Genomic DNA, 27,063 nt, shown 5'->3' with positions numbered 1-27,063 from the left:
GGATCTCATTCCTACCCCCCTTGCAGACTAGCCATGGATCTATGGAACACAGCTCTAGCTTGCAATCTGGATCTTCAAGCTCAGTTCCTACCAGGGAAACAAAATCTCCTGGCAGACAGTCTGAGCAGAAATCTTTCGGATCCCCACGAGTGGATGCTGGACACCAAAATATTCAGGATAACAGCAGTCTGGGGATGTCCTCACATAGACCTCTTTGCATCCCATCTAAATCATCAGCTACAGACTTTTTGCACCAGGATTTTCCACAGAGAAGCTTGGAAAGTGGACGCTCTGTCATTCAGTTGGAGGAACCTCTCGGGATATGCCTTTCCACCTCTTCTTCCACGGGTTTTATTGAAGATAAAACAGGACAAGCCCAAGAGGATAATCTTGCTGGCTCCAAATTGGCCTCTGCAGTTTTGGTATCCAACTCTAAAAAACCTATGCCTAGAGCCCCCTTGGGTTTTACCTCTGTCTCCGAACCTTCTGTCCCAACATCAGGGTCAGGTTCTACACTGTCATGTCAGAACTCTCAGCTTGACAGCATGGTTAATCCTGGGCCTTTGATTTCTTCTTTACTGCCCAAGCAGGTTATGGATGTCATTTTAGAAGCCAGACGTCCTAGCACTAGAAAATCTTATGCAGGAAAATGGAAAAGATTTTGTTCCTGGATGCAGGCTCAGGATTCTGATCCTCTTCTTCCTAACATTACTTCAATTTTACTTTACTTGACAGATCTCTTACATAAGGGTCTTTCTTTCTCTTCCATTAAGTTACATGCCTCTGCTATTTCTGCTCATTATAATACAGATCCTCCAATCTTTTCCCACCAGCTCATGCAACAGTTTCTCAGAGGAGCTAAGAACTTAAGACCTCCTAGATCTCCTCCTATTCCTGCTTGGGATCTCAACTATGTTTTGGAGAAACTAACCTTGCCTCCTTTTGAGCCTGCTGCTTCTTCTGACATCAAGTTTTTATCTTGGAAGACAGCCATCCTGTTAGCCCTAACCTCTGCCAGGAGAGTTTCAGAGTTACAAGCTCTTATGGCTGTGGAACCTTATATTATTTTTCATCAAGACAGGGTATCTTTGAGGATTAATCCTACCTTCATGCCTAAGGTGGTTTCCAAGGTGGCTTTAAATCAAACTATACACTTGCCAACCTTTTTCCCCACTCCTCAAAATAAAGGGGAAAGGATCTTACATTCCTTGGATGTACACAGACAGCTACGTTTTTACCTGAACAGAACCAAGGACATCAGAAAATCAGATCAATTGTTTGTTTCTTATGCTTCAAGTTCCCAAGGTAAAGCCATTTCAAAACAGACCATTTCTAAATGGATTGCTCATGGAATCAGATTTTGTTATTCTCACCATGGAAAGCAAATCCCAGGGTGTATACGGACTCATTCCACCAGGGCTGCTGCCACTTCTGCGGCCTTCCTCAGGGGAGTTCCTACCAAGGGCATTTTGGAAGCTGCAACTTGGAGTTCAGTGCATACATTTTCTAAGCACTACGATCTACCTCTCTACTCTAAGTCTAGGGCAGGCTTTGCCTCTGCAGTCTTGCAGGGCCTTTTAGCCGCCCCTTCCTCTTTATGACCACCTCCCTTTCTTTCAGCTTTGGGATTCTACCCTACAGTCATGACTGCAACAGTGAAACACGATGAACATAGTACAGTTGTGTACACCTACCATAAATGTAGATGTTCGAGTGTCTTCACTGTTTCAGTCTGGGTTTCCCTCCCTCCTGTCCCCTCTTATTTTTACTTTTGTGTATTTCCTTTTTTCACCATTCTTCTAAGGTGTATTTGCAAAGGTTATGGGACTTTTTTTATTTTGGGACTCCTGACATCTGGGGCAAGAAAAACTGGAGAAGATGGCGTCGGCTGTCAGCTTTGTACTCCTGGCGCTCTGACATCAGGGAGCGTGGTTGAACAGCCGACGCCAGACCCAGACTTTGGGATTCTGGCCGACCGAGGGCTGCCTGCTGGCAGGGGAGAACCCTACAGTCATGACTGCAACAGTGAAGACACTCGAACATGTACATTTATGGTAGGTGTACACAACTGTACTTTTTTCTTGCAGTAGAAATTGTATTAGTCATTATTCTGTCATTGTTGCTGTTTTTTTGCTGCTGTTGCTATTTTTACTCCGTTTTCTAGACATAATATAGATAAGCGCTTCAGAAACTGTGCTTGCTATGTGCATAAAAGTAACACCTCAGGCTACCCACAACCTGTGTGTGGTATGCCTATACCCAGAGCATCTTCATGCTACCTGCCATGTCTGCAAAAGCTTTGGTCCTCAGTCTCTCCATGAGAGAAGAAATAAGCTAATCCTTAACAGACTTCTTCCTGCCACCTCCTTCCTTTCATTCAAAGGTAAAGATGGATAGAGAGAAAGAGAGAGATGGAGAAAAGGAGGAAAGAGAAAAGAAAGCAAAAATCAGAGGACTCTCAGCCTCAAGCTTCTCCTCAATCAAAATTCCCCATCCTGACCCTTTTCTAGTATTATCAGATCTAACTGTGTATGTACCATCTCTGTCTCCAGTGCTAGGACTTTCACTCAGTATGACAATTGTTCTACATGATCTCTCCCCCAGAAGGGCAGCCAACAGTTCTCTTCTGAGAGGAAATTTTATAGGTTCCATTCCCTCCCATCTTCCCTGTATGTCATCTTTAAGATCTACTTGGTCACTCTGGAGCACCACTGATTTTGATTGGAAAAGGATGATTAAAGCCTTTGCAAAGGTGCAAATTAATAATGGGTGTCGTCCTATCCTCCTCTGTATCTAGGGTGGATTCTATTAACCTTACAATTCTCCTTGGAAAACTTACTTCACTGATGTGTGTTGGCACTGGAGATTTTGGAGCTCTTTTGTTTTTTTGTAGAACTATGCACTGGCACTGTCAGGATCAGATCCCTTGGTACTGACTCCAAACCATGCAACTATATCTTCTCCAATTGCTTCCAAGTCAACAAAGTCTTGGCACTGACTCCTCAACACCGGGTCTTTGGTACTGTCCTGTTAGGTATTATTTTTTATGTTGGGTCATTGTTGTTCAAGGTGTCTGTTCTGATCTTGATGTCAGGGCCATTCTGTGCGCCACTGATGTCCACCTCCTTCAGAGCTAGCAGACTAAGAGGCTCTAGGTGCCAAAAGATTCAGCATCGTCTTGTAAATTCATTGAGAGTATCGTAGCCAGTCCTCCTCTGCAGACAGGGTATGCTCCAATGACTTTAGTTCCACCGCTAGGCACCTGCTAGCCTGCAGCCTTGCCTACTCATCATCCATCTCTTGGACAGGACAGATGTGAAGGCCTCATGAGTCTCCTGGTGTCCCCTCTGGGACGACCATAAAAACATACAATACAATACAGTAACCTCAGTGAGCAGGGAAGGGTGTCAGCCGTTTCCTCCAGAGGATGCCAAGTTCTGTGAAATACTGGAGCCAGTGTGGCAGAGGGGTTCTCTTTTTCTTTCTTTTCTTTTTCTTTTTAAACACCTTTATTGAATTGTCACTTATGACATAGGCAAGCTTACATTTATATAAAATTTATCAAACTTATAAACAAGTTCACATTTACAAATGTTGTATATCTCATGTATTATTTATTATATAATCAAAGCAACATAAATTGTCAAATTCCTACCTTCTCTCAAATCTCATTCTGTCTCCAAAATATCTTTCTACATGTATTGTTCCCAGGATTTTAATTTTTTTATTTGTAATTTATTCTTACCCATTTCCTGTTATTTTATATCTGTTACAATATTAACTGCTTCAAGTATAGTCGGTTTAGATTTTGATTTCCATTTTCTAGTAATTCCTTTTGTTATAACCACTTGAATTGAACTTTTAAAAGCCTTACTGTGTCTAGGCAATTCATATCCTGTATCCCAGCTCACAACTCATTTGTTTGCCCAGTATTCCTGACAGAATAATCAGTAAGGAATTTTTAAAGCCTAAGAACCAAGAAAATAGACTTGTGCATTACATAAATATTATAATAACCCAGCAGAAACGCAACAGTAATGCTACGGGAGTCAGGCAGTCACAGGAAAAAGGCAATTCTCTGTTTAAAACTTGTGTTTTATTGAATAGATTGTGCTTTCGTCGCCAACTATTACTCAACTTCTTCAGAATTTGTCTATAAAACTGCATCACTTCCCTCTACACATAAATTATGAAAATTTAAAGTGACAATTACCTCCTTTAACAAACCACTATATAACACTCTTTATGGAATTAAAACTAGTACATATTTACAGTCTAAAGCTGTACATAAAAAAGTGTCTAAAAAGAATATGCCTAAAGCAAAATATTACCCCAACATATTGGACCCAGTAAAACCATACAATTTATTTTGACAGTACCTGTTGTAATTTTGCAATATGTAGTTTTACCACTAGTTGAATAGATACAAATCCATTTAAATTAGGTGGGGAATTTGCATCTAACCTCAGCTGTCAAAATAATTCTCTGTATTCTAATCTGGTTTCCCAATCACCTCAACATGGGTTAATATCTCCTTTGTCAAGAATACCAAATTTGAAGTGTTTATGCCCCCCCACTCTCTTTCATGCTTAAAAATAGGTATTAGATATTTATTTGTGTATGTATGTTTACATATATATATATATATATATATATATATATATATATATATATATATATATATATATACATACATACATACATACACACACACACACACACACACACACACACACACACACACACACACACACACACACACACACACATATGTATATTATTTTATTTATTTATTTACATTTGTTAACCGGGAGAGTCCGACTGGACACAGGTCCGTTTTCAGCGGAGGCCCGGGGAGAAAAGCTCCACATTATTATTTGCATTTTACAGTTAAAAAAACATAGCATTTAAATATAGACATTAGTTCAGTCAAGGACGCAAGACGAGAAGAAAACAGATGTAAAACAGCTGTAGAGCATAGTACAATTTTAAAATATGGTGACATACTAAACATGGGTAAATGTAGTTGGGATTCATCAGTGAACAATTGATACAAACTGTTTTTGAGGTACATTAGCAGTTGTTGCTACAAGAAGTTAGTATTATGTGGTAGGTAGCTGGGAACATTAGTAGCCAAGCTTGCTAAGAGTAGGTTGTTGATAGGGGCTGAGAGAGGTAGTGGGTGGGGGGAGTGGATGGTATTAGAGGGGGGGTTGCAAGGGCATATCTGGCAAGTTTTGAAGTGTGATTTTAGTAAAAAAAATTTAAAGTGGGTGCAAGAAGTTAGAGGTAATTGAGGATGGGAAGGGAGTTCCAGAGTTTGGCTATAGTGCAGGAGAATAAAGCTTCTCCAGCAGAGTTAATGGCTCTTGTGACCTGTAGGAGGTTTTTGTGGCTGTATCTTAGTGGTCTCATGGTTATGTCGGGTTGGAGTAGATTCTGGAGGGATGGGACTTTTAGTGGTTGGTTTATTAGTTTGAGGGCGAGTGTGAGTTGGTACCACTGAAGGAGGTGGGGGAGCTCTAGCCAGCCCAGTTCTGCTAGTGAGAGACAGTGGTGTGTACGTTATGAAGCCCCTGTGGCGAATTTGGTAATTTTATTGTAGCAGGTTTCGAGCTTATTTAGATCACATTGTCTAAGGTTAGTAAATACTGGAGAGGCATAGAGTAGGGTAGAGATAAGATGAGAGTTTGCTACTGAAATTTTAGCTGCTTTGGTAAGTAGTTGCTGATTTCTTTACAATGCTCCTAGTTTTTTGTGCACTTTAATGGTCATGGAAATGTGAATGTCAAAGTTCAGTTTATTGTCTATTTCTACTTCTAGTAATTTGGTGTGTTCTGTAGGATGGATGGTGGTGGTGTCTTTTGCTGTGATGTTAAAGTAAGAGCTATCTAGGGTACATTTGGTGGGTTGGAAGATTAGTAATTCTGTTTTGTTTGGGTTGAGTAGTAGTTGGGCATCAGATAACCAAGTTTCAAAGGAAGAAAATGCTTCCCGTGTGACATTTTGCAGTTCTGGGAGGGAGTGGGCTGTGCAGATGATGATCGAGTCATCTACGTATTGTACGAGTGTGCCATGTGTTGTGGCTGAGGCTAGCTTATTGGTGAAAATAAAGAGTAGGGGTCCCAAGATGGACCCTTGGAGAACTCCTATGGAAACTGGTAGTTGGGGGGGATAGGTTGTCCTGCCAAACAACTGCTTGTTGGCGGTCAGATAGGTAACTCTGAAACAAGTTGATGACTGGTTGAGAGAAGGATAGGTTATTGAAAAGAGAGAGTTGTTTGTGTGGGACCATGTCGAAAGCTTTAGAGAGGTCTAGGAGGGTAGCTGAGGAAGAAATAACCTGCATTTTTATTTTGTAGGATAGTGTTAGAGTAAGAGAGTAAGGAGGTGGTGGTGCTATGGTTAGGTCGGAAACCGTGTTGTGTGTTGGAGAGGAGGTTGTTAGCAAGGAGGTGATCCGAGACTTGAGAATGAATGCATCTCTCTAGTATTTTGGAGAGTGGCGAGAGAATAGCTATGGGGCGGTAATTGGTTAGATCTGTGGAGGGGGCTCCTTTGTGTAGGGGAATTATGTGTGAGACTTTCTATAGTGTAGGAACAGTACTTTCTGACAGAGATCTGTTAATCAAGAGTGATACGGGGTATGCTAGAGCATCAGCTGCAAGTTGAATGTATTCACCTGGGAGGTTGTCTGCTGCTAATCTGGTGGTTTTAAGTTTAGTTAGTAGCCATTTTATTTTGGAGGTAGGAACAGGAGAGAAAGAGAAACTAGTTGGGAGATTGTTAGTTCTAGTTGGTGTGGGTTTATGGGGGGTTGTGTTGTCTAGCTAGTGATAGTACGGTTTATGTGAAGTGATTGTTGAAAGAGGTAGCAATATTTTCGGAGGAGTGAGTTAAGTTAGGAGTGGGTGTACTTACTTTACCTGGGTGGAGGATGGAGTTTGATGACCAGAATTGTTTGGGGTTATGTTGGGAGGAGGTAAGGGCAGACTGATAGTATTGGATTTTGTCCTATTTTATAAGCTTTTTGGTTCTTTTGCGTAGTTCTAGGAATTTTTGCCTAGTAGAGGGGGTTTTGATTTTGCGCCAGTTGTTCCATGCTTTTTATCCCTGTTTTTCATTTCAGACTTCGTGTTTTATTTGTAGCCATGGGGATTGTTGGGCTCTAGTTCGGGAACATCTTATGGGGGCATGGTAATTAAGGATGCTTAGAAATGTTTTATTAAAGTAGTTAACTGTGTCATCTAGTTTGAGGTATTTTAGAGGTTGCCAAAGGATGAGCTGAATGAGAGAGGGTTGAAGTTAGCTTTTTTGCATATTTGACGGTAGATGATGGGTTTTGCTTTATAAAGGTGTTATATATATATATATATATATATATATATATATATATATATATATATATATATATATATACACACACATATAAAACGGATTGTGCTCAAGGTAATGAGCATTACTAAATAGCCTTTTAAATTCCTTCTTAGCTTAATTGGGTACCTGCATTCTCCTGTCTTGGAGTTAATTTAGAAATAGAATCCAGTTAATTTGTGTGCTGTTTCCTTTTTCTTCAGCCGTAGGATTCAACTCTCAGATTTTGTGTTTTTGCATGTGCTTGAGTGCAAAAAAGTACTGATGAAAGTTTTAAGAAGTATGCCAGGTGCTGACCCAAGATTCAACCCAGCCACCCCCTCCAGGATCCACATGATTCATGTGTAGTTTGATTAGGTCCAAAACATTTTGAGGTGAGTTGTGACATTTGCCAGGGTTTGAATCTTGGGCTGTTGTGGGCTGCAGGGCTAAACTGATTAAAAATCTTTTTGCCCCAGACCCCCAGGTTTTGGAGGAAAGGAAGCAGAAAGATAAGAAGGCTAGGAAGAGAAAGCTCAGGATCCAACTTCCTTCTCAGATCCTAAAGTCCCCAAAAGCCAGGATAAGGAACCTTCCGTGTCCTTGACATTGACTTCAGCAGCCAGATCTCTAGAGGCCACCATGATTAGAGTTGAGGCCCTTCCACGAGTTCAAAGCAGACAGTCATCTGAAAGGGAACTGTCTTATGTTCATCCCTTCTAGGACTTGTTCAACTGCCTCCATAAGGCCATTCATAGCATTCAGAAATGCCACAGAAGCGTATTGGGTCCCCATGATTAGGGCCTTTTTAAGACTCTAATGGATTTGGTCATCATTCCATCTCCTTCTGGGCCCAGGACAGATTGGATTGGCCCCTAAACCATTAGTGGCTTCTTCCCAGTTGCCCATTTCTAATCTGGTGACTTCCATGCCGTGTTGCCACAAAGACTCCACCACATTGGCCCTGATGTCTATGATTTTTGGCACTGACACATACAGTTCCAACACACTTGACTCAGAGGTTTGGTAAAGTGGAAGTCCCAGGTTTTCAACTTCATCCTTGGCCCCAACATGTGTGAGACAGAGTACCATATAAAATGGCAGAAAATAAATTGTGTAAACTTAGAATAGGTCATACAGTAAAGGCACGAGTAAACCATGGTTTAGACATAGGGACATTACGCTGAATTATTTCAGGCAAAAATATTTTCAGTGCCTTTCTAATAGGAGTTAGTAGTACTGGAGTCTGGGCATTCTTTGTGGAAGTGGCATTGCAGGGGGCCTTGAAAGAAAATAATACCTGTTGGGGGGTACCCTTGATCGCCTTTACAATGCAGTTAGTAACACTGTTAACCTATTCATTACCACCCTTTTCTAGCCAGTCGTACGCTCTGCTGGTGGGAGTAAGAGTTGGAGGTGACCCAGAGTGGAATTTCTTTGCATGTGCAACAAATCTGCCCTCGTGCAGCTCAGCAACAGCTCTATAATGCAACATGTAATGGGTACAGTGTGTGGGACATCACTTACACATACAAGCAGCTAACCCCAGTGGCAACTTTGCTCCCAAGGGTGCCCCTGCTACATATCCCACTTCTACTGGGGTGAATAAGCCAACAGCAGCAGATCCTTTCCCACACTCAGCTCCTGAAGTGCCTAGGCCACTAATCAAATCCAGGGCATCTGGAATGTGATAAAGGCTCCATTCCCTATGCCACAGAGCCACAAAGCTTTGTTGATTTGATAATTTTGTAAACTTTTCAGTAGGGCTACTGCAGAAAAAGATGTAGGATATATGAAAAGGGACTTGCCAAGATGGTAAGCTGTATAAACACAATAGCTTAAATAATTTGCAAATAAGAAGTAAAATAAGGCCATCTGTGAAGCATCAACTAAAAAAGAAGAGTACAAAGAAATAAATCTGTAATATCAGAGTTAGAAAAGACTGTGGGTGATCACCAGATCTAGAAGTTAGCATACTGCATAATAAAGGACCAAGACAGATGAGCAAGATATTGGAATTCTTAGGAAGAGGCATCAGTAAACAAAATGTCCATTCTTTATGGAATCCTGCTAAGTGCTGTTTAGAGGACTAATTGCACCATTTTCCTTTGTAGGATGCTAGTAAGCTCTGTCTAGAGCATTGTGCACAGCTGTGAAGACCTAGTATTAACAAAGACATAAACAGGACGGGGTTGGTTTGCAAGAGGTAACAAAAGTCATTATGCATTGCGTTCATCAGATGCTATTTAAAGACCTTAATATAAATCTTTGAAGAAAGAAGACAAAGGGGCATGCAAATGTAGACATTTTACACATTAAGGGAATCCAGAGTTTCCAAGAGGATAACTTTTTTCTATAGAAAAATGTGGGAGAACAAGAAGGCCCATTCTCAGTTACTGTGTCTGCTCAGGGTCCAAGCAGTACTTTTTTTCACACAAAGTATAAAGGTTCAATGAATAGCCTTCCTGAAAAGTTTGTAAAATCGAAACCTGTGATGACATTTTGGTACTTGGGAATAAAGTGGTCCTTTGGAAAGGTGGAGAAGATAAACTCTTAAATAGAATCTACATCTTGTCCATTAGATAGGGAAATGGGCAAGCACTAGGGTGGTACTTTTGTGTTTCTGATGTGTGTAGTCTATTTTACCTGCGTTGCTTTAACATGTCTGGTAGATTATGTCTTTTGCAGTAACAGGCATTTCAGTTTTGCACAAAATTATTAATGAAATTGTTTATAGGTGGCATCAGAATTAATTTCCTGTGCTTTTCATATCCCATATCCACTTCATAAAATGCATTTGCTTACCTGAACAAAATTCTCGTCTTAAGTGAGATTAGTTTTTTACCATTTTCCAACTGCTTTGAATAGTACACAAAGAATGGACTTCTTGTAACTTGTCATTGTGTTTGATCACATTTTTGCAAACCTCTTTTTTTCTCTTTTCTCAAATTGTCATCATAGTTTATCTGTCTATCCAGCGCTGTAGTTGAATCCATAGTACAAAGCATGATTGGATGTAATGGAGCTACAAAACTTCATATCATGAAGTCAGAAACAAATACTAAACATTATGCACCGATGTTTGTTTTCCATCATATGTGTGTTTTTTAGAAAAATGACAGATAATTTGGAATGGCAGCAAAACCACCCAAATGAATTGGCACTAGTAGCATAAAATAAGATCTGATGATGTAATTTTGATTCATCCCTCAACTGTTGGGTTCGGATCCCGACCTCGGATCCAACATTGCCACTGTTTACAGCTCGTGGAACACTGAAAGCTCTCAGGCTCCACTCTTCCCCATAATGCACTAGTCCCCTATCGTACTTCAGATATCATTTGCTGCTTTTGCGTTCAGACATTGGTCGCTGTTGGCTCTCGAGTTTAGTTGGTATTTTCTTGAGTAATATTAAAATTTACCTTTTATGGCTTCCTATATTTGTATATTTTTATTTATTTATTAGAACTTTCTATCCTTTTAAATTTAACTTCTCTTTCCTTTGTTACATGTTGGTGTATTTTTCTTTAATTACCATTGTTGGTATTTTTTGCCCTCTACCTTTTAGGTAGGTTTCTTTTACTTACCATTGTTGTTATTCCTTCATAACTTATTTATAGTTTAAAAAAAAACACTTTCCTTTTTCTCCTTTTCCATGGCTGCTATTTATAAAGCAATGTCGGAAAAATCTTCGATTTTTAAAAAATGTAAAGCCTGTGGCCATAAGATCCCTTTATCAGATGCACATGAGTTGTGTGTTTGTTGCTTAGGACTAGCCCATTTAAACTCTGAATGCGACATATGTAAGGGCTTTAATGCAAGGGCCTTTATTGACTGAAAAAATAAATTAATATTAGTAGGATTAATGCCATTGTCATCTGCTGATACAGCATCTGGGGCTCATACCCCCAAGAAAGAATAAAAGGAGGCTAAAAAGCATCTATCGGACCTGTCAGGCTCTTCTGCTCTTTGCTGGGAGACGCCTTCTAAAGTAACTTGATCATCGGTTCAAAAGACCAAAACCTCTGATCCAATTTCTTCAGATCCAAAGAAGCACAAAGATAGCTCTCCTCAGATCCAGTCTCCTCACACTCTGGAACCCATAACTTCCTGTCTCCCATTGTCTTTCCTGGAGAAACACCAGCATTCCAGAACCTCATCCATTGCTTCCTCTTCTCGATCCTACAGAAGTTTGACTGAAACTGATATGGATTGAATGATGAGGAAATTTCTCTCAATGCAAATTCAAATGGGGGTTGTCCCAGTTCCTACCCCATTAGGTCCGGACACCTTCATACGTACTACTTCACCTGTTTTGTCTCCTCTTCCAATCCGACCTTTGGTTTTAGAGCAGTTGGAATCAAGAATCCCAGCTCTAACCATATCTGATCTGAAGTTTATTGTATCTTCTACTCCAGTATCGTCTGTGAGTGGACCAGCTCCAAGCATGTCAGAGCTGGATGACTCTCGGAGCCATAGTGTCGGCGCCAAATCTGAGGTGTTGGAATTTACTCCGACATTGTTGGAGCCATCTCTACCTCTCGGAGCATCGGCCATTTACAGCTGGGCTCCAAATCCTGAATCGGGTCAGGAGGAGTCAACAGTTGGGAGGCATGTCTTCTCAAAGCTGTTGATTTCTTTCTACCCAAGGTATTTTGCTTTTCAAGTAGGGTAGAGAGTTTTTTTCTGATCCAAGAGAAAGGACACATCCACCTTCCTTGGCTGTAACTTCCCAGGCCCACTTATCTTTGCCTGAAGGCCCTCAACTTCCTACTGTACAAGGACAGCCAGCTCAAAAGTCTCCAGGTTGTCTAGCAGGGTATATTGATTTCTTCAGATACTTCTCCAGAACACCACACTGAAGAAGTCCATAGGAAGGAAAGTGCAAAAGGAGCCTCTTAGACTATCCTTGAGAGTATGTTATGGAAGATACTGATTTTGATGAGGGGGAAGGGTCCTCAAGATCACCTGACAACGTCTCATTTGGAGGCATATTGGAGATCCTCAAGCAGATGGTGGTCGGTCAGCCAGTAACCGTTCCCAAGAATAATCCGTATTCCTGGAAGCTTTTGGGGCTGGCCCATCTACCTCCTGTGTGACTCGCGATGGAGCTTATTGATTTGTTCTCTCGACAGGCATGGAAGGAACCTGACTCTGTTGAGCCGATCCCCAAGAGACCAGACAGGATTCTGGCACCATCCAAGGACAGGATTTTGGAGCAAGAGAGTACCAGATGAAGCCATAGTCGTAGCGGTAGCCACAAAAAAGGAACTTGCAGAACAAAGTTCCTCTGTTCATCCCTCTAACAGGGAGTCTAGGGCACTGGACAGATTTGGAAACCGTGCATACGCTTCAGTGACCTTTGCAGTTCCGTTGCTGATGTGTTTGGCACACTACAACAGACTTCAGAAGGATTTGATTGAAGAACTCAACAGATCCCTCTCTGGAACTATTCCTTCTGAGGCATAAACCTTCTGTTGTCTACCCTACAGTCCATTTCGAATTCAACCATGCAGCTAAAGATACCTCAAGGGGGACGAGTTCAGGCATTTCCATTAGTAGACATGCCTGGATGCACCTGTGTGATTTCACAAAGCCCTTCAAGTCTTCATATGTCAGTGCTTCCTTCGACGGAAGTTCTATATTTGGCCCCAAGGTTAAAGATGCACTATTTAGGTGCGAGTAGGATGGTAAGACCATGTCTGCAGTGGGTGTATGTTTTTCAACTCATCAAAGAACGTTTTCTTGGAATCAATGAGGTGGTTGAAAAAATGTGGTTCAGAAAGTTGCAGAGTCCTTTCCATGATCCATGTGGTGATGATTCCTCTAGGGGCAGATGAGGGAACTCTAACAGAAGACATCACCTGTGCAGCAGAGGAGGTCTGCAGAACCAAGGGTCCAGAGATGCTTTCTCTGAATTGATCCTACCAGCACTCCTGAAAGGTGCCCCGATTGTCCATCTCTGGAGGCAGTCCGGGGTCATTTATCCCTACACCAGAGAAGCCTGGCTGGAGATTACAAAAGCTGCATGGGTGCAGAGGATTATTTCAAGAGTTTATATAATATAATTTTCCCTTTCACTCCATATGGGTGCAGAGGATTATTTCCAGAGGTTATATAGTACCATTTTCCCTTTCACACCCCCCCCCCCTTAACAGTGAACAAAATTCCTGATGTTCCACCCAGTCAGAGGAAAACAGTAGCACTAGAAATAAAAAAACTGCTACAAAGAGAGTCATCCAAGAGGTCCCACCAGACCAGAAATAGTCTGGAACTTACTCAAGATTGTTTTTATTGCCAAAGAAAACAGGGAACTGGAGACCAGCTTTGAATCTCAGTAATCTCAATAAATCTGTTCAGTACACAAAGTTCCAGATGGTCTCTGTTCAGTCCATTCTGCCTTTCCCGCACAAGGACAGCTGGATGTGCTCAATAGATTTTCAGGATGCATACTATCATATAAAAATAAACGGATGATCCTGAAGATACCTACACTTCGGCTGGGAGCCAGAGGTTCTGTCTTTTGGTCTCACCACAGCCCCAAGGGTGTTCAAGTGCATGGCAGTAGTAGCAGCCCACTTGAGACTGCAAGGATTTCCGGTGTTTCCATATTTGGACAACTGGCTCATAACTGCTCCAACCAAGTATCATCTGACCAAAGAACAAGATAATATACTCCAGTTATGCTCCCACCTGGGACTTGCTGTCAGTCACAGCAAATCTTAGCTAGAACCAACTCAAATATTAAAGTTTATCGGAGCGTTGTTCGACACTGTATCCTTGACTACTACTCTTACATTACCAAGGGTGCAAACCATACGATTCCAGGTCAGAAAGATCATTCAAAATTTCTCTCCGCTCGATTGATTCTTCAAGCTTTGGGGGTTGATGTCTGCTGTGATAGTTTTGGTTCTATTAGCAGGACACTACATGAGAATTCTTCAGTGGACCCTAGCTACTCAGTGGTCCACTATATATCAGCTCTTATCCACCCAAATCAAGATAACCCAGGTTTGCAAAAGTTACCTCCTTTAGTGGATTCACTCTGATCAGATAATGCAAGTTCGCCTTTTCAGTTTTCCACAGCCCAAGGCCATAGTTACTACAGATGCTTCCCAGGTCATGTGGGGGGGGGTACACTTTTTGGGAAAGGCAGTCCAAGGCACGTGGTCCTCCGAAGAGGCCAGTATGCATGTCAGTGTTCTAGAAATGACAGCAGTCCTCCTAGCATTGCAGGTCTTTCAAGATGTACTCCTCTCTGGGACCATTGTGATATGGACATGTCAGTGGTCTGCTACATCAGCAAACAATGAGGAACCAGATATCACCCCCTGTGTTGAGAAGCTTTGAGGGTGTGGCAGTGGGCTATCTCAACCAATTAATTTCTGATAGTAACTCATATTCCTGGGAAATCCAGCATGATAGCAGACAAGTTAAGCAGGTCCATTCTAATACCTCACTAGTGGTTACTCAACATGAAAGTGGCAGAAAAGATTTTCCTCCAGTGGGGCTAACCTTGCTGTGACCTTTTTGCATCTCCTCTCAAAAAGTACAGCAAGTTCTTTGTCCCGGTCCCCCCACTGGGGAAATCACCAAGAGACATTCTTTTCCATGATTGGCTCCCCTGTCTCCTCTACACCTTTCCCTCTGTACCTCTTGAAAAGCATCTCGATTGAAAAGCAGTCTACAGTGCTCCATATTGGCCTCTTCAAATTTGGTTCCCCTTTTGGCCTCATCTGCTTTGTCCCCCTTGGATTCTGGATCCAATTCCAGACAACCTGTCTCATCCAACAAACATGATACACCCAGACATCTTACACTTGAAATTAACCGCATGGTTTCTTCATTTCCATTAATAGCAAGAAAATCCAGGCTCTCCTCCCCGTTCACCACATTCTTTTATCCTCCCACAAAGCTTCTACTAGAAAAATTTACAGAAGTAAATGGAAAAGGTTTATTATTTGAGCACAGCAGAATGACATTGACCCTTTTTCAGCCCCAGTACCTAAGGTCCTAGAGTTTTTAGCAAAAACTTTTTAACGATGGTGTTAACTAGCTGCCATTTCTGATTTTCACATTTGCATAAACAATTTGTCTTTAGCCACTTTCAAACTTTGTAAGGCCTTTATAGGGGGAACCTTTAATGTGATAGTGTTCAATCTCGCCGTTTGTTCTTACACATGGGTTCGGAGCCGATCCTCGGCTCCGTGCCGGCCTCTTGCAAGCTCTGCATCGAGAAGAAGCTCGAGACAATCTAATACCCACAATCCCCCTCTGCCTTTACCTCAGATCTAGTTTGCCGCTGCTGCGTTCGCATCGCTGGGAGCTAGCTCGAGCGTCTAAAGCTAAGATATAACTTTATTTGTTATATTTTATTGGATTTTCTTATTCTATTTGATATTTCAGTGATATACTGTGTGATTGTGTTGTTGACTGGTTAAATTCTCGGTACCGTTAAGCTTTTTTATCGGTTAGAATTTTTCGGGGCCTACAACCCTTCTTAAATTTAATTGGATTTGACTTTTATACCGGATTTGACAATTTTTTCTCGGATTTGACTACATTACTGGACTTGTCTTTTACTTCTATAATGTCTGATAAGGTAAAATCAGGATTTAAGCGTTGTCAGTGTGGCCAGAAAATGTCAGTGACTGACAACCATAGTTCCTGCGTCTACTGCCTTGGCCCTCTCCACTTACAAGAGGACTGTTCCATCTGTCACTCTTTTAGTGGGAGGGTCATGACAGATAGGCACAGGAAACTAATGGACAGAGGTTTATTAAAACCTTCTTTTCAGGAGGCTCTGGATGCTTCTGACCAGGCATCAAAATCCTCTAAGGAATCGAAGACGTCGGAGCCCAAGTCATCGGCTCCGAGCTCTTCAACAAAGGTTAGATCACCGGTTCCACAGACTTCGGGGCCGAGTGTTCAACTGGTATCGGTTCCTGAGCCTCGAGTCTTGGAACCGGTGATGGAGCTCCCTCCTTCGACCTTATTGAGGTTGGCTCCGTCTTCGGTTCCTTCGACCCGTTCTTCTTCCAAACTCTCTGATATCGATGTGGATCGTGTGGTGCAGAAGTTATTGGAGCATTCGGCCCTGTCCAAACTTATTTCGGTTTCCACCCAGTTGGTGTCGAAACTTGAAAGCCTCCCGGTGTCTCCATCCATTCCTCCTCCGAGACCTGTTCAGTCTTTGGAGCCGGAAGAGGCTGATCTACTGATTGTGGAGCCCTCGGGTCCAGAACCGTCTTTTTCTCGGTCTGTTCCTCTCACCTCGACTCCGTCGGACCCGATACCGAGTCTCGGAGCCGACTGTCTGTCCTTGGTTCCGGGCCGAGAGTCGAACCGACGTTTGGTTCCGACTCTCCCCTCGGGCCTCGGCGGATCGATTCGGCTCCGTCCTCGGGTCGATGCCTTCGTGCCTGTGTCGGGATTCTTCCCATTTCCTCGGAACCGGGAGATTCTTCGATGCGGGACCCGGGGGCGTTCGACCTAATGAGGAAGGTGTTGTCTACCCAGACAACCACATCAGTCGAAGCAACCTCTCCTCCCCATAAAGGGCCGTTATCCTCCTCTACACCCACGGCCACATCCAAGCGTCGGGCACCAGTGTCTCAGCCACCCCTGGAGGATGCCCCCTCTTCCTCGGATGCTCCCCACGAAGAAGTCCCTAGGAAAAGATTGTGTAAGAGGAGACACTTGGATTCTCCACAAGAATCCTTGACATCTGATACTGACTTAGATGAGTCAGAAGGGTCCCCTAAGTCACCTTCAGAGGATGTCTCTTTTTCGGACATATTGGAGATCCTGAAACAGAGAGGTGACTGGCAGTCCCTTCCCCCTTCTGAGGATGAGTCAGTTTTGCTGAAGGCATTTGGTGCTCGCCCTTCCTCCTCCTGGGTCACTCCACCCTTCGATGAATTAATGGAACTAATTGCTCGAAGGGCGTGGGAGGCTCCTGACACAGTGGAACCAGTCCCAAGGAAACCCAATAAATACATCACGGCACCTCAGGACAAGTCCTACCTGACAAAAGGAGTTCCAGTGGATGCTATGGTGGTGGCAGCGCCACGAAAAAGGAGATGTCAGAGTCTTCCTCATCTGTCCATCCCCCTAATAAAGATTCTAGGACGATGGATAGGTACGGGAAGCGCATTTTTAGTTCAGCGGCTTTTTCCATGCGATCCCTGAACTATTTGACCCATTTTACACGTCTACAGAGGGATCTAGTCAAAGAGTTGGGAGATACCCTCCAGGGTACTACAGATGCTGCTGTCTCGGAGAAAGTGACAGCACAACTTAATACCCTTACATCCATTGTGAACTCGTCCATGAGGCTGATTTCCTACGCAGTCGAAGGTTCGAGTAGGGCAGCAGCTTCAGCGATTGCTCTTCGCAGACAATCCTGGATGCGCTTATGTTCCTTTGCGGAAGCCTTCAAGTCTTCCTTTACTAACACCCCATTTGACGGTGCCACTCTCTTTGGCCCAAAAGTAAAGGAGACCCTTACCCGGTGTGAACAGGAGGGAAAGACTCTGTCTGCTGTCGGAGTCCGTTTTTCCACCCCAACCAGACCGTACCCCAAAGGGCAACGTGGTGGAAAATGTGGTTTCAAAACCCCAAGGAGCTTTCTCAGGCACACAGGGAGATGCCCCTCTAGAGGCAGAGGAGGGGCAGAGGTGGAAGACGCCGCCCAGGCGGCAGAGGCGGTCCGCAACATCAAGGTGACAGGGATACACTCCCTGGTAAACCTTTCCAGCACTCCTGAGAGGAGGCCCGACTGTCCTGCTCTGGAGGCAGTCGGGGTCGCTTAGCTTTATACCCTCAGGCCTGGCAAAATGTAACTACAGACAAGTGGGTAAAAGCGTGGTTACCAGAGGTTACAACATACCCTTTCTATCCCATCCCATTCCAAAGAAAAGACTCCCAGATGTACCGCCCCATCTGCGAGAGCCAGCAGCTATAGAGATTTCAAAGCTGCTAGAAAAAAGAGTCATCCAACCAGTCCCAGCGGACCAGCAAGGATTCGGGACTTACTCAAGGTTCTTTTTAGTTCCAAAGAAAACAGGGGACTGGAGGCCCATCCTGGACCTAAGCTACCTCAATACCTTCGTCAGGAAAGAAAAGTTCTGAATGGTCACGCTTCAATCGATCCTTCCATTCTTACAGAAGGACGACTGGATGTGCTCAATAGATCTAGAGGATGCATTACTACCACATCAAAATGGCCAGGGCATCCAGAGATCATTTGCGCTTCGGCTGGGGCCAGTCACTTTCAATTTCGAGCCCTGCCCTTTGGTCTGACCTCAGCCCCAGGGTCTTCACCAAATGCATGGCAGTGGTAGCGTCTCACTTGAGACGCCAAGGATTCCAGGTGTTTCCGTATCTGGACGACTGGCTCCTTTCTGCCACCACCCAGCGTCAACTATTACAGGCCAGAGACTTTACTCTTCAACTGTGTTTCACCTAGGAATTTCCGTGAACTTCGGAAAATCCTTGCTTCAGCCATCACAAAATATTTTGTTCATAGGAGCAGAATTAAACACACGTCAGTTAATTCTAAGACTTCCCCCGGAAAGGATACTATCACTTCAGACTCACATACGTCTTCTACTTTTGTCAAGGAAATCTCCAGCAAAACTGGTACTGAAGGTTTTGGGACTCATGTCAGTCTCCCTTATTGCAATACCCTTGGGAAGACTGCACATGAGAGTTCTTCAATGGCTACTGTTTGCACAATGGTCGTTTCAACAACTACCTCTAACACACGAGATTCTTATAACGAAAACATGCAAGACACATCTAAACTGGTGGCTTCAAACGTGCAACCTTTCCAAGGGGAGACCATTTGTGCTACCCACGCCTACAGTTACGGTGACCACGGACGCTTCCCTGATAGGGTGGGGGGGCATCTTTCAGGGACAGACAGTCCAAGGCGAATGGACCAATTTGGAGTACAATCTGCACATCAATGTTCTAGAGTTGAGGGCAGTGTTTCTAGCGTTGCAACACTTTGCTCCCCTTCTTCCTCTAGGAGCTATTGCAGTTCAGACGGACAACATGTCGGTAGTCTGGTACATAAACAAGCAAGGGGGAACCAAGTCCTATCAGCTATGCAGAGAGGCCATGAGAATCTGGCAGTGGGCGGAGTCCACAGGTCGCTTTCTAATAGCAACGCACATCCCGGGGTCATCCAACGTCATAGCCGACAGGCTGAGCAGAGCAATTCTGTTACCGCACGAGTGGTCCCTAAAACAGTCAGTGGCGAAAAGGATTTTTCGCATGTGGGGCCAGCCTTCCTGCAATCTGTTTGCGTCTCCAATGAACGCCAAATGCAGGAGCTACTTTGCCCTTTTACCCCCTCCAGGGGAAGTCCCCAGGGACGCACTGATTCACGATTGGCCCCCGGAACTCCTTTACGCATTTCCTCCATTTCCCCTGATATCAAAGTTTCTCCAGAAAGCCAGAAACCTTCACAGGACAATAATCCTCATTGCCCCATTCTGGCCTCGTCAAATTTGGTTTCCCTTCCTGAAGACACACTGCATTCGGGAACCCTGGATTCTGGACCCAGAGCCAGATCTGTTGACTCACTCGTCAGGGGTTCCCCATCCCGCGCTCTGGTCCCTCCATCTAGCAGCTTGGCTGCTCCAGTTCCCAACTTAGCCAGGTCTGATCTTCTTTCGCCAGCAGTTCGGAATATATTGGTGGCTTCTCATAAAGCTTCCACTACTAAAACATATTCTAGTAAATGGAAGCGATTTGTATTCTGGGCGAATACACAGCAAGTGGATCTTTTTATAGCTCCTTTGAATAAAATATTAGAGTTTTTAACGGACTTATTCCATCAGGGTGCTTCTCCTGCTTCACTAAGGGTTCAATTGGCTGCCATTTCAAATTTCCATGTGGAAGAATGTGGGGCTCCTGTTATGGCCCACAGACTTTGCAAAGCCTTTTTAAAAGGGGTTTTCACATTAGACCACCAGTCAGATCTCCTACGTCACCTTGGAGTCTAAATTTGTTGTTATCTAAATTAATGTTCCCACCCTTTGAACCTGCCTCTTCTTGCCCATTAAAATTTTTGTCCTGGAAGACTCTCTTTTTGGTAGCCATTACTTCCGCTAGGCGAGTATCTGAACTTCAGGCTCTCTCCATCAAGCACCCTTATTTGATCTTTCACTCTGACAGAGTTTCTCTTGAACCAATTCATCCTTCCTCCCTAAAGTGTGTTCTATTAACAATATTAATCAGTCCATTGAATTACCCACTTTCTTCAAAAATCACTCCAACAAAATGGAGTATATGTTGCACAAATTAGATGTTCACAGACAACTAAGATTTTACTTGGATAGAACAAAAGATCACAGAAAAACTGATCAACTCTTTGTGGCTTTTGCTGATAGCAGGAAAGGACTAGCAGTTACCAAAAGAACTCTTTCTAAGTGGTTAACGGATTGTATAATCTATGTCTACGATTCTTCAAATCAAACTCTTTTACACAAACCCAAAGGACATTCCACAAGGTCAGTGTCTACATCTTTGGCTCATGCAGCCCGCCTACCACTGGATGCTATTTGTGCGGCTGCTACTTGGTCTAAGCCACATACATTCATTTCTCATTATAAGGTAGACAAGGCTTCTAGGGACAGGGCAACCTTTGGTTCCACTGTGCTCAAGAACGTCCTTCCGTGAGTTCCTCAGGAACAAGGAGCTAGGGACACTACCCATGTGTAAGAACAAACGGCGAGATTGAACACTATCACATATAGAAGTTATGTCCTTACCATAACGTTCCATGTGGAGTGTTCATCTCGCCTTTGTTCTTACATTCCCACCCTCCCGCCCTAAGAAGAACGTTCTTTTGATGCCTGGCCAGGAACATCCTGCTGCTACTGCAAATATTGTGTACATAGTTGGCATATATATATATATATATATATATATATGTCTATTTGTCTTTCTATATATAGTTATGTATAGATTCTTATTTCTGTGCATATGTGATGTAAGCATGAATGTGCTCTCTCTGGAGATTGGTTTGCTTGCAAACTAGATCTGAGGTAAAGGCAGAGGGGGATTGTGGGTATTAGATTGTCTCGAGCTTCTTCTCGATGCAGAGCTTGCAAGAGGCCGGCACGGAGCCGAGGATCGGCTCCGAACCCATGTGTAAGAACAAAGGCGAGATGAACACTCCACATGGAACGTTATGGTAAGGACATAACTTCTATTTCTTAGACCCCCTTTTAAAGATCCCACTCCCCCATGGGATTTGAATTTAGTTTTACAGTCCTTGACCCAATCTCCCTTTGAACCATCAGTCAAATGTGAATTAAAATTTCTAACTTGGAAAAATGTCTTTTTAGTGGCCATTATATCTGCTAAAAGAGCATCAGAACTTCCAAGTTCTATCTTCGAAACCTCCTTATTTGATTTTTCGTAAGGATAGATTATCGTTATGAACTTAACCCGTCCTTCCTAAGGTGGTGTCAGAATCCAGTATTAATCAAATTGTCAATCTTCCATTCTTTCCAAGTTTTTCAAACAAAGGAGAATATATGCTACATTTGCTGGATGTTCACAGATAGTTACGTTTTTACCTAAGCAGGACAAACTTTTTCAGGAAATCAGATCAATTGTTTGTCTCATTTTTGGATTCAGAATTGGGTAAACCAGTTACCAAAGTGAAAATTTAGCCAAATTGGGTAACAGTTGTATTTCATTTGTTTACCAAAAAGTAAGTCTGAGATTGCCAAAACCTCTAAAAGCTCATTCTACAACATCTTTAGCAACCCCTTCAGTGTTTTTGTGTAGATCTTCCTTGGATGATATTTGTGCAGCTGTAACTTGAGCTAACCCTCATACCTTTATTGCTTATTACAAATTGGATCTAGTCTTAGGGGAAGAGCAGCCTTTTGCTCAGTGGTGCTCAGGAATATCCACCCCTAGAGGTCTTCCGGGATTGAGGTAGCTGGAAACTGTCCCAAAAGTTGAGGAATGAATGAAAATGACAACATCACATAAAGAAGTTATGTAGTCACCATAAAGTTCCTCTCCAACCCCTACTAGTTTGACTTCCGGAAGGATCAGTAGATGCAAAAGGGACCAGTGTTCCTTTGTTTGAACTCCAGATACTGGTATTTGTTCTTTTCCGTATTCACTAAAAGTCTGCAAACAAGATCTGAGGTATGGTATGATACTAATGCATTATGGGTAAGACAGGAGCTCAAGAGATTTTAGTATTCCATGAGCTGTAAAAAGTGGCCGAGTCAAATCAGAGGGTCTGATCCAAACCCAACAGTTGAGGAAGAAATAAATTGGCCAAGTAGAGACGGAACATTATGGTGAGTTACATAACTTATTTTTTTATATTGTGTGCCGATCCCTCCCTCCAGTCTAATGTAATCAACTCTGTGCTTGGCAAAACTGTGAGAAAGAACTAAACCTTCCAGTTGTGGCAGCCCTGGAGTTCATAGACATTTTCTTTCAAAGTATTTGCTCCAGTATACCATGGCATTCTGCTTTTCAGGTAATTGCTAATTCCATTAAAAGTTGAAACCGCAAAAAACAGGCAGTTTATGTCCAATCTCATTACATTCCACCCCCAAGCTAGCTACTCAGATAAAAAAAGTTAGAAAATTCACCATTTTTTGTAGGTAGGTCTTAAAATTCTTTAGTGCTATATTCTTTACTGTACAGGTCTTATGATATTTATTTTGTTCATAGTGCAGACACAGATTTTAATTATTTTTTTCTGTTTGTACTTTTCTTACAGCTTCCATATGAACTGCAAGACATGATCAACAAACACATTCAGACTAGTTCTGATTCTTCCAGTACAGAAAAAGCAACAGAGCAGTGTCTTGCCCCTTCAGATGTTGTACCGACTTCAGTTATTGCAAGAGTGTTGGAAAAACCAGAACCATTGGTACTTAATTCAGCTAAGTCGAGCAGTGGGGACAGTCATCCATTAGCAGAAGATGTATTTGTCCATGTGGATATGAGTGGAAGCCCAGGTAACATTGATAGTGGCCTTAGATCTGCTGGAAAGGAAAATGATGGCAGGCAGAATTTTAATGGATTATGCAGAAGGCAAAACAGCAATGAAAGTTATAGTGAAGAAGTAGCAACATTTGAAAAGCTGAGTCCTTATCCAACACCACCCCCTCCTCACCCAGGGTACCCAGGGCGCAAAATCATAGAATTTTCTTCTGATGACAAAGTGAAAATACCAAAGAACAGCCCTCTTCCAAATTGTACTTATGCTACTAGGCAAGCTATATCACTTAGCTTGGTGCAGGGAGATGAGGATGGTTTGGATCGGAACAGAACTTTACCCAGTAGTCCTGCATCTGAAGGGAGGAGGTCAGCACCAGCTGCTAGTTGGTCTTATCAGCATTCTTCAAAAGGAGGTGCGACTCAAGAATCAGAATGTGAACTCAGGTCATCTCAATCTAGCCCCTTCAACAGCCCTCCTCAAGTACCAAGTGCCTTTGCCAGTTCTGCAAGCTCTGAAGAAGATATTTTAGCTAACTGGCAGAGGATGTTTGTAGAGAAGATCGCTCCTACTTCTGAAAGGACTTTTATCAACCGAACCTCTTTTAGTCGGGAAACAGCCCAGGAGCTGAAAAAGAATCTAAGCAAGTCCATGCAGGAATTGGGTGAAGAGAGATGTGCTTATTCTGATGGTGAAGACTCTGTGCAGAGCTGTAGGTGGGCAGTTAGTAGAGACTCAAGTTTAGACACAGATAGCACAGAGCTCAGGCCTCTGAAGAGCCACTCCTCCCCAGAATGTGGAAGAGACCCCAGGCAAGATGAAGGCAGTAGGCTGTTACAAGCTAGTAGTGTTAATGAATTGAGCAGCAACAGTACTTCTGTCAGCAGGCAGAGGGACTTTGTGAATGTAGGTTCTGCTGCAAGCTCAGCAGAGGAGCGAGAGGCCCTGCTTCAAGAAAGTGTGGTAATCAGTGCTACACCTGTTGGTGAGGATGAATTAGAACAGAGTCCACCACCACCTCCTCGTCAGCAGAAAAGCCCAAAGCGAATGGGAGTGCACCATTTGCATCGCAAAGACAGCTTGACACGAGCACAGGAACATGGCAATCTCCTTAACTAATGCTGCTAAATTAACTGATTTCCTGGTAACTTACCAGTACGCAACTCCTCAGGGCAGAAATCAATTAAAAGTAACTGTTTTCTAAAAGAATTTGTGGTTTGGTAAGCTGCTGGTAGGGTGACTGGCGAAGGAAGGTGCTGCTTACTGCAGTTTCTGTCATCAAGAAAAAAAATGTGTGACAGACCCTACAGTAATGCATCTATATAGCTCTGCTTTAACAGTAAAGACTGGAAGCGCTGTAGACATATTTAGGGCTGATATATTAAGTGGAGCAACAGCTTATCTGTCATGTAGTGCTGGAGAAAAATGCAATTGCCATGTTCTTTTGTTTCATTTTTAGTAGTAGAAAATGATTACAGTCAGGAGTGCCCAAACTCCTCTGCACTAAGGCTGCACACTTAGATCACGAGAATTGGAGTATCTTCTAATTTGTTTTAAGAAATAATTTTAGTTAGTAATTAACATGCAAGTCATTGGAGGATTAAGCATTTTAATACCCAAGCTCTTAAGAATGGGTGGGTTTCTGTGCCTTTGTAGAGGCATGAACTGTGTTTGGATATAATGAACATGCAGTATAAATAGAACTGAGCATTGCTGTTAATTTGTACATAATCTCGAGGCCCTGAATTGTCAATAGTGTGTGTCCATGACACTGTATACATATTTATATAAAAAGCTAAACATAAAATGGGTATTTTGTCGAATTTTGATTATTGAGAAAGACATTTAATCTTCTATTTTCTTTTCTTCTTTGTTAGCAGCCACAGATATTTGGAGTTGTAAAATGTACCTGGAGAGAATTATTTCTTAGATTGATCAGTTACTCAAGTTTTAACGTATTTTATGCCAGTGTTCTATGAATAGTGTTTTAATCAGTATTTTTTATTGGAGAGTGTTATCAGTGCTTTTGGAACCATCGCATATTTATGCTTAAGATGTTTCTGGCAACAGGGGCAGTTTGTCTCTCAAAGTTAGGCACAAAGCCTGAAAGTATGTAATACAAGCATATTTCTGTTAGGTGAAAAGAGTGCTGTATTTATTTAAAATAGTTGTAGTCTTGAGATTTGAGAGATTCCCGCAATGCTTTTTATGACACTTTATATCTGTTAATGTTTAGAAAATATGGCTTTTCATTATGTACTGTTAGCAGCATCTTGGTACATAAAAGTTATTTTGTATTGATGTTTTGAACCATTCAGAAAAGCCCTTTTAATGCAGTAAGTGGATTTTCCTGCAATTATTATGTTTGGATTCCATAGATATACCACATATTCCATTTTAGCAGGGAATTGAAGCTGCCATATAGTTGGTGAGGTTCAGACTATGATTTACTACTGTTTGTTGAAGCTTCCCACCCTTTAAAATCAGCATAAAAGTTGTTAATGTAGGTGGGCAGAAGAGGGGACTATAGCAATGTAAACTAAAATCTTACCTCGTTTTGATGATGTTGCCCTTTGGCTTTCTTATTGCCATTGTTTCACATTACATGCTTTTCTCCTGTTAATGTAGCTAAAGTATTCCCTGCCTACTCACACTCCAGTTCTGTGAAGTGATTTTGAAAATGCACTGTAGAGTACTCCGCACTATTGATGGTTTCTTGATTTACATGGTTAAAAACAAGTTTTTAAGTGGTTGTTTTGGTGTTCTACTTACTGTTAACATGGAAGGCCATTTCCTCAAAATACCCATAATTTCGGCTTTTGTCTGGAATCCAGGTTGGGGTACCAGCCGGTGTTAGGCAGTAATCAGTTTCGTAGAGCAGAAGTCAAACAAAGTTGAGGAGGAAAAAATCCCTCGTCATCCTAGGTTGGGGAGGAGTGGAGTAATGGTGGAAGTGTTTACCTCACAAATACAAGGTGCAAGGTTTGATTCTAACCATTGAAACAGAATTAGCTAGGCTTAAAATGATCTGCAAAGACAAGTAAACCTTTTTTATACTTATGAAGTAGGTTATTGGTGTAATGGTTAAGGTGTTTACCTCGGAGACTGTGGTACAGGGTTTGATTCTTACAAGGAGGAATTGGCTAGGCTTGAAATGGTCTTCAAGGGCAATTAGCCTAATACTTGATATATTGATGCATTTATTATTCTTCATGTCCTCCTTTTCTGTAGAGTTTGTGGTTGAGTCATATGATGCAGATCTGTGTCATAATCTTTAATCCTATTTTAATGTACCACCAGAATCCGGTAGTAAACCAGCAGGTAGAGTACAACCACTTAAGCTTTTCTGTGAGGTAATTTCCACTTACAAAGACCCTGTTGTGTTGCACTCAGGTTTAACAATGGGGAGCTCATCGTTCCCCTTGAGTCCACAGCTGACTGCAGCCTAAAATTACTGTCTTGGATGACCAGTTCACTAATTAACAGAAATGTTGAGCTCTTGTCTCATTGGTAGAACTGTTTATTACACTTTGTAGTGAAAGAATATCCCACAGGATTAACCTTTCTTTCATAACTGAAGCAGACATGTTATGTATTCTTGCACAATTCCATCCATCTTTCAAGTATTGTTTTTAAAACTCAGTAAATAAGGGGAAAGATTAAGACACTCCAAGTGTGCAAAACTGCATTTCTCTGTATCCATACAACCATCTTTTT

General features: G+C 42.4%; 1 protein-coding gene across 3 annotated transcripts in view; it reads left to right on the top strand.

Moving 5' to 3' along the window:
* The window catches only part of TJAP1 (tight junction associated protein 1), a 1,031,177-nt gene extending 1,006,597 nt beyond the window's left edge, over window positions 1–24,580 (top strand). For all 3 annotated transcript variants that reach the window (XM_044061070.1, XM_044061061.1, XM_044061052.1), the window contains exon 9: window positions 23,125–24,580. In XM_044061070.1, the coding sequence (XP_043917005.1) occupies window positions 23,125–24,465 (1,341 nt within the window). In that variant the 3' untranslated portion in view covers window positions 24,466–24,580. The remainder of the gene's footprint in view (window positions 1–23,124) is intronic.
* The last annotated feature ends 2,483 nt before the right edge of the window (window positions 24,581–27,063 follow it).

This window comes from Protopterus annectens, chromosome 1.part0 (assembly GCF_019279795.1).
Source record: "Protopterus annectens isolate FY-2018-M chromosome 1.part0, PAN1.0, whole genome shotgun sequence".
NCBI classification, from domain to species: Eukaryota; Metazoa; Chordata; order Ceratodontiformes; family Protopteridae; genus Protopterus; species Protopterus annectens.
The sequence above is the reverse complement of the archived record's forward strand: the minus strand, read 5'-3'. Positions and strand labels throughout refer to the sequence as shown.